The sequence below is a fragment of the Melanerpes formicivorus genome, unplaced genomic scaffold (assembly GCF_026170545.1).
Source record: "Melanerpes formicivorus ecotype bairdi unplaced genomic scaffold, bMelFor1.0.p_v2 SCAF_121, whole genome shotgun sequence".
Classification (NCBI taxonomy): domain Eukaryota; kingdom Metazoa; phylum Chordata; class Aves; order Piciformes; family Picidae; genus Melanerpes; species Melanerpes formicivorus.
In genome coordinates, this window is record NW_027142473.1 from 462,808 (window position 1) to 477,142 (window position 14,335).

Sequence of the window (14,335 nt, forward strand, 5' to 3'; positions counted from 1 at the left end):
CAGCCCCAAGTGCCAGCGCCTGCCCTGCCCTGCCACCACAGGGAGCCCCCCGGCCACAGCTTACCTTGGAGGCTGCCATGACGGCGGCCGTGGCGGCGACGTTCAGCCCCCGCTTGCCGAAGTGCACCAGGGCGTCGTAGCTGCGGTCCTTGGCCTGCACCAGGCAGTCGTCGATCTCCTGGCACGGCAGGCAGCACCACAAACGAGAGAGGAGGACAGGGTCAGAGCTCCCCCTGCCCAGCCCCGGGCAGGGCCAGATGGGTGTTTGTTCCTCCAGCCAGAGCCGCTCAGAGGAGAGCTCTGCAGGGGCAGCCACCCCGCTGCAGCAGGGGGGGAGCTCTGCACTCTGCAGGTGGAAGCCTGGGACCCACAGCCTGGGGCCCACAGCCTCTCTGGGCAGCCTGCTCCAGCACCCTCCCAGGGACAAAGGTTTCCCTCCTGTTCCCCTGGCACCTCCTCTGCTCCAGCTTACCCCCAGTGCCCCTTGTGCTGTCCTTGGCCATCCCTGAGCAGAGCCTGGCTCCAGCCCTGCACAGCTTTATCCCAGCACTGAGGGCAGCCCTCAGGCTGCTCTGCTCCCAGCTCCAAGCCCCAGCTGCCTCAGCCTGTGCTCACAGGGAGCTGTTCCACTGCCTGCAGCAGCTCTGTGCCTCTGGGCTGGACTCTCTCAAGCAGTTCCCTGAGGTCCTTCCTGAACTGAGGGGCCCAGAATTGTGGGCCTCAGCAGGGCAGAGCAGAGGGGCAGGAGAACCTCTCTGGAGCTATCAACACAGCCCTTCTAATGCACCCCGGGATGGCCTTGGCTGCCTTGGCCACAAGGGCTCACTGCTGGCTCATGGTCTAGTTAAGAATCTTGACACTGGGCTGCTGCAGCTGCCCTGGGTGCAGGACTGGAGTCCCAGAAGCATCTGAGATCTCTCTGCACATTACTGCAGTGTTCAGCTTCAAGATGCCCACAGAATCCATAGGTTCAGAGCTCCTGGACTCCAACACTGGTCAATATGCAGTCAAATTCCTGCCCTCAGCCTCCCTCAGGACACAGAGGCCTGGTGATAATGCCTGACAATGACTTCTGGTCCTCAGCTTCTGAAGTGCTGGGTTAGGAGGGACTGTAGGCTGCTGGAAGCTGCTTGCTCTGCACTGCTCTCCCCTCTCTTCCCAGCAGACAAAATGTACAAGCAGGACTTGTGAGGGGCATGGGCAGAAGGTGCCAGGAAGCAGAGAGCAGGCCCTGATCCCCACAGTTTTTCTTGGAGAGGGCTGAGATACAGCCTCAGGCCCTGCCTGTGGCTAAGCAGAGATCTTTGATAGCTGCCAGCTGCAGCAGCAGTCACTCCTCAGCAGCCTGCACACTGGTATGTGGCTGCTGAGCTATTCCTGGCCTGGGTGTCCACATCAGTCAAATGGAGCTGCCTGGCAGTGTCCTGTTCAGCCACAGGCATCTCCCAGGCAGCCTGTGCTGCACCTCTCCCCCCCAGAATTAGCACTTTCACCTGGAGCAAGACATTTCTCAGCCCAGGACCTCAACACCCCCATGTCCCACCAGAGCATGCCCCAGCCAGGCAGCTGCTGCCAAGCCCTTCCCAGACAGCCTTGGCCCTGTGCCTCAGTGCTGAGCCCTGTTTCAGGCAGAGTCCTACCCTGGCTGCCAGACCCTGTTTCTCTGATCATCCTACCCAGCCCCAACATCAGCTCCAGCCACACTCAGCAAAGAAGCTCAGAAGGTATTTTTATCCCACTCCCTCCCAACTTCAAGTGCACAAAGATCAGTTAAGATGTGTGAGTGCTCTGAACAGATGCCAGTGTGTACAAACACAACCACCAAAGAACAAAAACACCAGGAGAAAGGGAGAATCAAAGAGCCAGCAGCTCCCAGGCCTCCCAGGGAAATGAGAGCCAGGCAGGCTGGAGCAAGCACACTGCAGACCTGCCTCACCTAGGGGGAGCCAGGCACCTCTGATTACCTTCTCTTTTGAAGACAGTGTTGGATGAACAAATTTTCTGTACAGGAGGCTGGAGCCTTTTGTGTATGGAGACAGCAACCATGCTACAAAAGCTATTTTGAGTTCATAGTAGAATGGAAACCTGGAAGAGAAAGAGCTGTTAGTGTCCACTCCCAAAGGTGACCACTGCCCTCCAGGAACCAGAGATGCTCAGCACAGGAAGGGCCTGGCCAGCCTAGCTTTGGACTGCCCTTGCTGGCCAAAGACTGCAGAGAGCTGAACACATGAACTCACCCTTGCACACACCTCAACCAGACAGGTGGCTAAGTCTTTACTCAGGTGCTGAGGCCATTGCTTAATGGTCTGGGAGAGTTTTCTGTGTGCAAAAAGCAGAGATGCTGCCTCCACAGCAACCCGAGTCATTGTGAGGGAGCAAGGAGGAAACCAGCACATCAGCATCTCACCTCTCTGCCTCTGAGGTGACACCATAACAGCCAACACAAAGGTGCAGATCCATGCTCTGGCTTTCAGGTGGCACTGCCACGTACAGAGCATCCAGTCTCTGCTGGAGAACAAAGCCCAGAGCTCAGGCAGCAGGCCTGGGGAACACAGCAGCAGCACCAGGAACCAGCACTGCCCTTTGCAGGCAGGGACAAGGGAGAGCAGCACAGAGCCCCTGTGATGGCTGGGCACCAGCCCTGCTGCAGCCAGACAAGCTCCTGCCATGCTCCCACAGCGCTGGCACTGAGCCAGCTGGGCCACAGGGCTGCCAGGCCTGGCCCTGTTGACCTCTGCCATGCTTCTCTGCCAGGCTGGTCTCCTGCTCACTGAGGATCCCTACAGCACACTTGAGTGCTCAGGCTGCACAAGCTCTCTACAGACACCCACACAATGCATCCTTCTAGGAAAGAGAGCTCCAGATGAACAGAGTGGAGGTAGATCTGCATGTGAATTAGACAGACACAAGGGCATCCTTTATCTCCCTTCCAGCAGCCCTGACAAGCTGCCAAGCACCCCCATTCCCTTAGCAGGGAGGACTCATCAGAGCCATGCAGCACCAGAGAGGGACAAGCCACCCTCACATTTTCACCTGGAGTCAGCTGGTTTCACTGGCTGCCACTGGAAAAGCCTTGCTAACAAAGGACAACCAAGTAACACACAGCCCCCACACCCCCAAGCAGCCAAGCTCAAGGAACAATCTGATGGCTGGGCAGTTACATGCCTGGTCCTGACAGAAACACAGCAGCACAGCATTAACCAGCTTGGAAAGGACCTCTGAGATCACCAAGTCCAACCTTACTGGTCGATGGCAGGCTGAACATGAGCCAGCAGTGTGCCCAGGCAGCCAAGAGGGCCAATGGCATCCTGGCCTGCATCAGGAGCAGTGTGGCCAGCAGGAGCAGGGAGGTCATTCTGCCCCTGCACACTGCACTGGTTAGGCCACACCTCGAGTCCTGTGTCCAGTTCTGGGCTCCCCAGGTTAGGAAGGAGGTTGAGTTGCTGGAAGGTGTCCAGAGAAGGGCAACAAAGCTGGGGAGGGGTCTGGAGCACAGCCCTGGGAGGAGAGGCTGAGGGAGCTGGGGTTGCTTAGCCTGGAGAAGAGGAGGCTCAGGGGAGACCTCATTGCTCTCTACAACTCCCTGAAGGGAGGTTGTAGCCAGGTGGGGGTTGGTCTCTTCTCCCAGGCAGCCAGCACCAGAACAAGAGGACACAGTCTCAAGCTGTGCCAGGGGAGGTTTAAGTTGGATGTTAGGAAGAAATTCTACCCAGAGAGAGTGATTGCCCATGGGAATGTGCTGCCCAGGGAGGTGTTGGAGTCACCATCACTGGAGGTGTTCAGGAGGAGACTTGACAGGGTGCTTGGTGCCATGGGTGAGTTGATTAGGTGGTGTTGGATTGGTTGATGGGTTGGATTTGATGATCTTGAAGGTCTCTTCCAACCTGGTTTATTCTGTTCTACTCTATCACCCAACACCATCTGTTCAACTCAACCATGGCACCAAGTGCCTCATCCAGGCCCTTCTTGAACACCTCCAGGGATGATGACTCCACCACCTCCCTGGGCAGCACATCCCAATGGCCAATCTCTCTGGGAAGAACTTTCTTCTTACCTCCAGCCTAAACCTCCCCTGGCACAGCTTGAGACTGTGTCCTCTTGTTCTGGTGCTGCTTGCGTGGGAGAAGAGCCCAACCCCCACCTGGCTACAACCTCCCTTCAGGTAGTTGCAGAGAGCAAGGTCTCCCCTGAGCCTCCTCTTCTGCAGGCTAAGCAACCCCAGCTCCCTCAGCCTCTCCTCACAGGGCTGTGCTCCAGACCCCTCCCCAGCCTTGTTGCCCTTCTCTGGACACCTTCCAGCATCTCAATATCTTTCCTAAACTGAGGAGCCCAGAACTGGGCACAGGACTCCAGGTGTGGCCTAAGCAGTGCAGGAATCCTTCCACTGGCAGCACAGAGATCACATCAGTGTGGACTGCCAGTGTGCTCCATCACACCACAAACCCAGAGCAACCAGGCAAGGGCCTGGCAGAACAGCCAGCCAAGCTCAGCAGCCAGAGCTGCTGCTATCTGCACAACCTCTGCCAGCATCCAGCTTGGCAACCAGGCAGGGCACAGACTCCTGCGATGACTTCTCTCTAAGGAGAGCATTCAGCAGCCCCTTCCTTGCTTTCCTGTGACAGCCCTGGGGAAGCAAGCAAGGCTGCTCCAGGCAGAACTTCACACAGCTGAAGCCCCTAGCCCCACATTCAGGAGGCAGTGCACCTCTGTGTCTCCTTCTTCTCCTTGCCAACATTTGCAGTTCCTTTCCCCTCCCTCCCCCGGTGCTCACCAGCAAAGAAATATATCGGTGAAGGTCTCTGCTGTGGTGAAAAGAGCGAAGATGATCCAGTACATCATCCACTTGACCTGGAGACACAAACAGGGCCTGGGTCATCTTTCACAGAACCACACAAACACTCAGGTTGGAACAGACCCTCAGGATCACCAAGTCCAGCCCAGAGCTCTGCTCTGCAAGGTTCACCCCCATGCCACATCCCTAAGCACCACATCTAAGTGACCTTTAAACACCTCCAGGGTGGTGACTCCACCACCTCCCTGGGCAGGCTGTGCCAGTGCCTGACCACTCTTGCTGGGAAAACCTACTGTCCAGTCTAAACCTGCCCTGCTCAAGGGCCTCCAACTGCCTCACACAGGCACAAGTGCACAGAAAGGTTGGAAAGCTGCAACTCAGAGAGGGACCTGGGGGTGTTGGTTGGCAGTCACTGAGCAGGAGCCAGCAGTGCCCAGGGGGCCAAGAGAGCCAATGGCCTCCTGGCTTGGGGCAGAAGCAGGGTGGGCAGCAGGGACAGGAGGTGACCACCCCCCTGTGCTCAGCACTGGGCAGGCCACACCTGGAGTGCTGTGCTCAGCTCTGGGCCCTCCCTGCAGGAAGGACACTGAGGGGCTGGAGCCTGTCCAGAGCAGGGCAGTGAGGCTGGAGAAGGGCCTGGAGTGAGGAGGGGGCACAGCCTCTGTGCCTTGGTGCAAGGGACAGGAGCAGAGGCAATGGCTCCAAGCTGCCCCAGGGGAGGCTGAGGCTGGAGCTCAGGAAATCTTTCTGCCCTGGAAGGGATCTCAGAGATTGGCAGAGGCTGCCCAGGGCAGTGCTGCAGTGCCCATCCCTGGGGGTGTGCCAGCAGCCTGTGGTGCTTAGGGCCATGGCTTGGTGCTGAGCCTGCAGTGCTGGGGGGAGCCTTGGGCTGGATGAGCTTGGAGGTCTCTTCCAGCTGGATGTGTTCTGTGATTCTGTGTCACTGTGGCCAGCTACAGTGCCCTCCTCCCTGGGGCAGACTGCTTGGGGGGGTTATGGACAGTCCCCACGGCAGGGATAGTAGCAGACACAGGAAGAGAGCCCTTGGCTTGGTCAGGGAAGTTGTAGTAATTTAGGAGCCTGGGGCTCATGGCCACTGAGTACTCAATGGCATTCAGGGGCACAGCTACACTGCTCTGATGTCAACCAGTGCTGGTTCCTCCTGGGCTGGAAAACAGCAACCTCTGTCCCCTGCTCCCAGCACTGGCAGTGATTTGGCCCAGGTGAGGTAGTGCTCCTCCTCTGTGGCACTGTCACCACAGAGATGATGTAAGAAGGAACTTCAAAGTCCTGGAGAGGAGACAAAAACTTTTCACTCCCCCTCAAGATTTTTTTCCCATTGCAAAACTCAGCTCAAACAGATGCAAGAAATTCTCTCTCCAAGGGAAAAGTGGTGGTGAGGCAGAAGTTGTTCACTGGCCTCAGCACTTTGGTCTAATTAGCTCTGTCTGAAAATGCAGGTCCCTGAGCAGCTTTGCTGGAAAACTTAGGGAGGTCAACTCCATGAAAATCTATGAGCTAAAGACCTGGCCCCTGGTGTGTGAGGCTGGGATGACTGCAACAGAGCAAGGGAAGGCTGGAGAGAAGGAGGACACAAGAGGGACACTGGCATCAGGTGCTGCTCTGCAGAAGGGAGGATGGGGGGGGCAAGAAACTGGGCTCTCCCTGGCTGGCTCCATCTGCTGCTGAGGGCAGTGGGGACAGTACCTGCAGAGGCTCTTTGACTCCCTGCAGGTACTGAAATTACTCACTAAGCACCTGGCACCCAGCCAGGGAACTGCTCCCCTGGGATGCATCTTTGTCAACACAAACACAAAGAGAATTACTTACACTGATCACACTGCAGCAGCAGGAGCCTGGGTGACTGCTGCCAGGTTTTTATGTGACTCAGCTCCCTCAAACCCTCTCTGCCACCACAGTTCTGTCAGCACCAAGGCCTGGTGCAGATGGGCTTGGAACAGCCTCAAACACCCAGCAAAATAGAACCAGGTTGCCCAGGGAGGCTGTGGCTGCCTCCTCCCTGGAGGTGTTGAAGGCCAGGCTGGATGAGGCCCTGAGCAGCCTGTGCTGGTGGGAGGTGTCCCTGCCCATGGCAGGGGTTGGAACTGGATGATCTCTAAGGCCCCTTCCAAGCCAAGCCATTCTAGGATCCTGTGGTGTTATCAGTGCAGGAAGGGTTTGTCCTGTGTCAGTTTGTATCTGAACAGCCAGACCCCAGCAGCAGGACTGCCACAGCTGCTGTGCTCAGCTGAAAGCCATGGCTCAGATCAGCTGCTCCCACCCTGGAGGCTGATGCCAGTTCCTCTTCTGGGGCTGGATTTCCAACAGGAGCTGAATATCCTCCAGACAAGGACTGTGGGTGTGTTAAGCCTCAGGGGCAGACACTGCCTGGGGACCCCCCCACTTTCTGCTGCCTTCCCAGCAAAGGCTGCACAAAGCTGTGCCAGGGCTGCAGGGACACTCTGCTGCACTATCTGCTGTGCTCTGTGACACTTAGGATTCTCAAAGCATCAGGAATCAGCACCTGAGGGAGGAAATATCTCAGCTGCCACAGTTTGAGCTTTCACTGAAGCCTTGATGGGACAGGCAGCCACAGAGGAGAACTTGGGTTTGTTATCCCTGGGACCTCAGGAGCATTGAGGAGTCAAGATCTGGAGGCTGTATCAGGTTCACTGAAGGTTGTGAGGGCAGTATAAATCCTACAGGACCCCAACAGCATCCAAGTGATGTTGATTCTCCCACATGTCACTTGCCCTGTGGCCCCATATGCTTCTAGAAACCTGAGCCCAGGGCAGAGCCCTCAGCACACCCAGCTGCCAGCCCTGCCTGTAAGTAGGTCACTCTGCAAGGAAGGATGTTCCTATCTGAGGATTCAGTCCTCTGTGCTTCCAGTTGCCTCCTCTGATCCTTGTTTTGAATGAGCAGCCCAAGCTTCAAGGCTTTCTGAAAAGGCTTTGGTTTGTGCTGCTCTTTGGAAACAAAGGGAAAGAGGCAAAGCCCTGGGTGCCAAACACCTTCCCAGGCAGCCACACAGCTCACAGCACCAGAGACACAGCAGGCCCCTGTCAGACAGCACAGCAGCTCTGCACAGCAGCCAGAAGCACAAACTCAGGTCTCCTTATTTGAGGCTGGTGCCTAGCAATCAGGCAGTCACAGGATGGCAGGGGTTGGAAGGGACCTCCACAGCTCTCCCAGTCCAACCCCCTGCCCGAGCAGGGGCACATCCAGGAACACATCCAGCTGGGGTTCCCAGGTGGCAACCTCCTGTGCTGCACTTTCCATCCATTGCCTCTTGGCCTATCCCAGGGTGCAGCTGAGCAGAGCCTGTCCCTGTCCCCTCCCTCCTGACCCCCAGCCCTCAGCTATTGATAGACACTGATCAGATCCCTCTCAGCCTTCTCCTCTCCACACTGAACAGCCCCAGGGCTCTCAGCCTCTCCTCCCCAGGCAGTGCTGCAGTCCCTTCAGCATCCTTGCAGCCCTCCCTTGGACCCTCTCTAGCAGATCCCTGTCCCTCCTGAGCTGGGGAGCCCAGAGCTGGATGCAATGCAGCCCCCCTTCAGGCCAGCCTTCCCCTTGAACTGAGGGGGTCTAGGAGCTTTCCCAGAGCCCAGGCAACTCCTTCCCAATGTGGTGGGGCAGAGGCTCTGAAAGCCAGCCCAGCAGCAGGGCTGCAGAGCTCAGTACTCACATATTCTTTGATGTCCTTTGATTTCACGGCTTTGTAAGAGTAATAGGCAGGGTAAAGAGTGCCAAATATAAGCCTGCAAAAGAGAAACAACAAAGGGATTAATTGATTTCCTGTCAGAGGGAAAGGTATTTTCCCCCTGTCTGTTCAATGAGTTTCTTGCACTAGCTAAAGGTGCTAGGATTTGATTTCAGCTTGAGTGCAAAGTACAGCCCAGGAGCCAGGAGAGATCCTGCATCACTGAATTCAGAGAGACTATTGCCAGAGACAGGAACAAAAAGCAGGGGTGGGGCTGGCTTGCCTCTTGCAAAGGGTTCCACAGCTGAGCCTTGGGGCTTACAAGCAAAAGGAACAAACCAAACCAAACCAAACCTCCAAAGGCCAGCACGGTTTTAAAAGGCACTTGAAGCCCTGGCTTCAAAAGAGCCTGGTGTGACAGCAGCACATGGCAGCACTGCCTTCAGAGGCAGGACAAAAGCAGCATCATTGGTCTGCAATCCCTTCCCCTCTATTCAGGACCCTGGAAAGCTGGCAGACAAGCAGCATCCAGGCCCTACAGGCTCAAGGGTTTGAATGCTGGGGCCTCATCCTGCATTCCATCGGCCCAAGGGAAGGGTCCTGCATGCCAGGAAAGTCCATTTGGGCTCAGCAGAGAAGGGAATTCCCCACCAAGACACAGCAACAGGATCAGGCCTAAAAATGCAGGCCTGCCACTCTTCCTGGCAGGTTCCTGTCCTCTTCAAGCCTGGAAGGGACACTGCCAGCTTCAAGATTTCATGTAAGGAAGAAATCCATCAGTTAAAAATAGCAGCAGTGAGAAGAAACCACTGAGAGTGTCTGCCACTGGCTCCTCTCTGCATCACTGCCTAGCTGCTTGGTCACAGTCTCACAGTATCACCAAGGTTGGAAGAGACCTCAAAGATCATCAAGTCCAAGCTGTCACCACAGACCTCATGACTAGACCATGGCACCAAGTGCCACATCCAATCCCCTCTTGAACACCTCCAGGCATGGGGACTCCACCACCTCCCTGGGCAGCACATCCCAATGACCAATGACTCGCTTGGTGAAGAACTTTCTCCTCACCTCCAGCCTAAACCTCCCCTGGCACAGCTTGAGACTGTGTCCTCTTGTTCTGCTGCTGGCTGCCTGGGAGAAGAGACCAACCCCCACCTGGCTACAACCTCCCTTCAGGGAGTTGGAGAGGGCAATGAGGTCTCCCCTGAGCCTCCTCTTCTCCAGGCTAAGCAACCCCAGCTCCCTCAGCCTCTCCTCACAGGGCTGTGCTCCAGACCCCTCCCCAGCCTCCTTGCCCTTCTCTGGACACCTTCAAGTCTCTCAATGTCCTTCTTAAACTGAGGGGCCCAGAACTGGACACAGGACTCAAGGTGTGGCCTAACCAATGCAGAGTACAGGGCACAATGACCTCCCTGCTCCAGCTGGCCACACACAACAGTGGTTCCTGATGCAGGCCAGGATGCCAGTGGCCTTCTTGGCCCCCTGGGCACACTGCTGGCTCATGTTCAGGTGGCTGTCGATCAGCACCCCCAGGTCCCTCTCTGTTTGGCAGCTCTCAGCCACTCTGACCCCAGCCTGTAGCTCTGCCTGGGGTTGCTGTGGCCAAAGTGCAGCCCCTGGCACTTGGACTTGTTGAATGCCATCCTGTTGGCCTCTGCCCATCTGTCCAGTCGGTCGAGGTCCCTCTGCAGAGCCCTTCTGCCCTCTAACTGACCAACATCTGGTCACTTTGGTTAGCTTGGGCATAAGCTCAGGCTTGCCAGCCCCACTCTGCCCTGCCCAGCTGTCAGTGCAGCAGGATAGTGCTGCAAAGCTGAATGCAAGAGCTTGCAGAAGACCTTGGAGTGGCTTGCAAGCACCCCCCTGCCACTGCAGCTTCTGCCTGCAATTCACACAGCTCTTTCTGCTGCTCTTGGCCAGGGGAGTGCTCAGTGTTTCAGTCCCTCATTGTGAAGCCACAAGGACCTGCAGTGGTGTTTTCCATCCTGTCAGCAGTGATTGTGTGCATTACCTGCATAAGACATCCACAATTAACTCTCTGGGAGGTGCTGCCCCGAGCTGCTGCTGGGGCTGAACAAGGCATTTGAGAAAGAATGGGGCAAGCCAGCACACAGCTTGGGTTCCAAAGCAGTGACCCAAGACAGTTTGCCTGCTGTTCATCATGCTCACTGTAGCAGAGCTGAGCAAAACCTGCAGCACCAGGCAGACCTCAGGAGAGCAGCTACTGAGCCAGGAGAATCAATAGTTTACAGTGGCTTCACACTGCCTTCAACAAGCTTTGCTGGGAACTCTCAGCCCTGAACCTGTTCCTCCTGCAGGGGCTGTGAGGATGCAAGGACTGGGTACAAATCATCAGAAGGAGCCTGGGAAACACATTTTTATCCCTTGAAGTATCTTAACAATAGCAATGAGCCCTTGTGGCCAGGAAGGCCAAGGCCATCCTGGGGTGCATTAGAAGGGCTGTGGTCAGTAGGTCCAGAGAGGTTCTCCTGCCCCTCTGCTCTGCCCTGCTGAGGCCACAGCTGGAATCTTGTGTCCAGTTCTGGGCCCCTCAGGTCAGGAAGGACCTCAGGGAACTGCTTGAGAGAGTCCATCCCAGAGGCACAGAGCTGCTGCAGGCAGTGGAACAGCTCCCTCTGAGCACAGGCTGAGGCAGCTGGGGCTTGGAGCTGGGAGCAGAGCAGCCTGAGGGCTGCCCTCAGTGCTGGGATAAAGATGTGCAGGGCTGGAGCCAGGCTCTGCTCAGGGATGGCCAAGGACAGCACAAGGGGCACTGGGGGCAAGCTGGAGCAGAGGAGGTGCCAGGGGAACAGGAGGGAAACCTTTGTCCCTGGGAGGGTGCTGGAGCCTGGAGCAGGCTGCCCAGAGAGGTTGTGGAGTCTCCTGCTCTGGAGCCTTTCCAGCCCCACCTGGATGTGCTCTGTGTGCCCTGCCCTGGGTGCCCTGCTCTGGCAGGGGTTGGGCTGGGTGAGCTCTGCAGGTCCCTTCCAAGCCCTCCCACGCTGTGGCCCTGTGGAGCAGGCACATCAGTGCAGGCAGGGAAGAGCATGCAGACAACAGCTTGGTCCTGGGCTCACCTAAGATGATGACAAATACTCTCTTTGAGTTTAGCAGGACCTAGTACAAAGAAGCTTGAGCTCACAGAAGGAAGAGAGCTCCACAACAGTGAGAGCCCAGCAGCCAAGCACACAGGTGACAGTTTTGGCCGTGGTTCTAGGTGCTGCCTTTCTGTCCTCCTGTCCTCCCTCCCCAGCCCCTGCTGCTCGCTGCCCCACACCTTTATTTCCTGCAGCTCAGCAGGCAGTGACTGAGAGCCACTTCCTCAGGTTGTGCTGCCCACAGAAAGAGCCTGAACCCTGAAGCAGCACTTTCCAGGAGCACACCAAAAGACCTGCTTGCAGACAATGAGCACATGACCAAATCTGCTGAGGGAAGGAAACTGCAAGGGCTCTGCATATGCAGAGCAGCAGACAGTCAGCAGGGCACAGTGCTCTCCTAAATTGGAGATGCAGAGCTCCCTGGGTCTGCCTCACGTTGTCTCTGTGCATATATGGAGCTCTGGGAGTGCTGTGGCTTGCCCAACCCCAAACTCTGCTGAGGAATGCTGGATTGCAGCCTCGGCACTGCTGCAGCTCACCCTCTGCCTGCACTACAGCCTACAGATGAAAGACAAAAGCCATTCAGGCACTGCTCTGAGGCATGTGCAGGCCACTGGAGACAGTAAGCACAGGGGCTGACCCCAGCCTCCACTGGCCTTTGGATGGGGCCTGAACACAGCTGAGGTAATTCCAACAGCCCTGGCTGGCCTCTGGCTCCTCCATCAGCTCCCATCCCCTGGTGAAGACACTGCTTCCCTCCTCCTCCTCCTCCTCACCCAGGCTTCTGTGTGGTTAAAGTTATCCTTGATTCCTGCCTGCCTCTGCTCAGCCTCTTCCCACCCCTCTGCTCAGCCCTTCCCACCCCTCTGCTCAGCCTTTTCCCACCCCTCTGCTCAGCTCTTCCCACCCCTCTGCTCAGCCTTTTCCCACCCCTCTGCTCAGCCACTTCCCACCCCTCTGCTCAGCTCTTCCCACCCCTCTGCTCAGCCTCTTCCCACCCCTCTGCTCAGCCACTTCCCACCCCTCTGCTCAGCCTCTTCCCACCCCTCTGCTCAGCCTCTTCCCACCCCTCTGCTCAGCTCTTCCCACCCCTCTGCTCAGCCTCTTCCCACCCCTCTGCTCAGCCACTTCCCACCCCTCTGCTCAGCCTCTTCCCACCCCTCTGTTCAGCCTCTTCCCACCCCTCTGCTCAGCTACTTCCCACCCCTCTGCTCAGCCACTTCCCACCCCTCTGCCAGGGCTCTTCCCACCCCTCTGCTGGATGTGTTGCTGAGTGCCCTGCTCTCACAGTGGGGTTGGGCTGATGGCCCCTGGAGGTCCCTGCCTGCCAGCCCTTTTACCCTGTGATCTCCCTAATCTTCCTCTGCAACGCTCCAGTTCTCCCTCTTGCTCTCTGAACCACACCACAGAGCCTTCAGCATCCCTGACAAATCCCCCACTCACACACAGGCCCTCAGCTCCCTCCCAGCACTGCCAGCTGCCCTGGGAGCCACACGTGCTGCATGCCCTGAGCCCTGCCTGCTGGCCAAAGGGGGTTAACACTCAGCTTCCCCCTCCAGCAGGCACTGCTGCCAGACCATCTCCTGTCCAGCAGCTAACTCTTATGGATAACAAAGGCACTCCATATTTGAGACCTCTCTGACACATCTCTTTTGGCCACAGTCACTTTGCAGACCCAACAGTTAGCAGCAGGGGAAAACCAGACTGCTCAAGCCTCATTTCCTTAGGAAACCAGGCTACAGCCAACCCACTCCCCACCCACTTCCACCTCTCAGAGCTGCTCTGGGTGTGCTGTGTGCCCTGGAAAACCCTGGCTCTTCTGCCCTCTGTGCTGGAGCAGAGATCCTGATCAGCAAAGCAGGGACTCCCAGAGGTTGATGCAGTGGTGGTGACATTCCAAGCTAGAGAGGTGTTCCTGCAGCCTGAGCTGAAGCAAGCACACAGCCTCAGGCTGTGGGGAGAGGCAGGGACGTCCATCGGCGAAGAGGAAAGGCTCACTTGCAGCACTAAGCACAGCTGACAGCTCCTGCACTGCTCAGGGCTGCAGGGCTGCATCACTGACAGGGGGCTGGAGAAGAACAAAGCAGCAGCTGCAAAGCAGCCACTGAAGAGTCAACTAACTGTGCAACAGGAGGCAAAAAGCTCAGTGAAAGATGACTCTGCCTAAGGAATAGCACAAGGATTTATGCTGAAGACCTTTCAGTCCTGTCAGGCACAGCAGCAATGCCCAGTCTGGACCAGTCTGTGTGCTTCTGGTCACTCTGTCAGAAGGGACACAGGGGAGGCAGGAGGGGACAGGAGAAGGGAGGCAGAAGTGTGCTGAAGGGCAGTGGGGAACATCCAGCTGGGCAGCTGTGAATGCTGTGGTGATTCCCTGGCAGCAGGGACAAATAACCAAGGCTGTCTGCACCACAGCCTGCTGCAGGTAAGGGGATGTGCAGCTCAGGCAAGAGAACAAAGACAGGAGGAGAGGATGCCCCACTGTCACCAGCAGCTACCTGGGGAGCTGAGGAACTCTGCAGCACACAGGGCCTGAGGTTTGCTTGCAGTCTGCATCATTCAAGCTTACCACTAAATGAGACAGGAAAGGATAAAGCTTCCCATGCTGGGGGGCTTCCTGCTTATCTTGGCAACACTAAACCAGCTGAGCTGTTGGCTCCTCTTCAGCAATCCCTGTCACACTGCAGCTGAAGCATCACCAAACCTCCTCCTGCCTCTGCTTACCAGCAAGGGCCACAG

General features: G+C 56.9%; 1 protein-coding gene across 2 annotated transcripts in view; it reads right to left on the bottom strand.

Moving 5' to 3' along the window:
* REEP1 (receptor accessory protein 1) overlaps positions 1–14,335 on the bottom strand; it is a 90,098-nt gene that overhangs the window by 45,352 nt on the left and 30,411 nt on the right. For both annotated transcript variants that reach the window (XM_068167607.1, XM_068167608.1), the window contains exons 2-5: positions 8,484–8,556; positions 4,772–4,848; positions 1,965–2,085; positions 65–178 (exon numbers count right to left, since the gene is read on the bottom strand). In XM_068167607.1, coding sequence (XP_068023708.1) covers positions 65–178; positions 1,965–2,085; positions 4,772–4,848; positions 8,484–8,556 — 385 coding nt within the window. The remainder of the gene's footprint in view (positions 1–64; positions 179–1,964; positions 2,086–4,771; positions 4,849–8,483; positions 8,557–14,335) is intronic.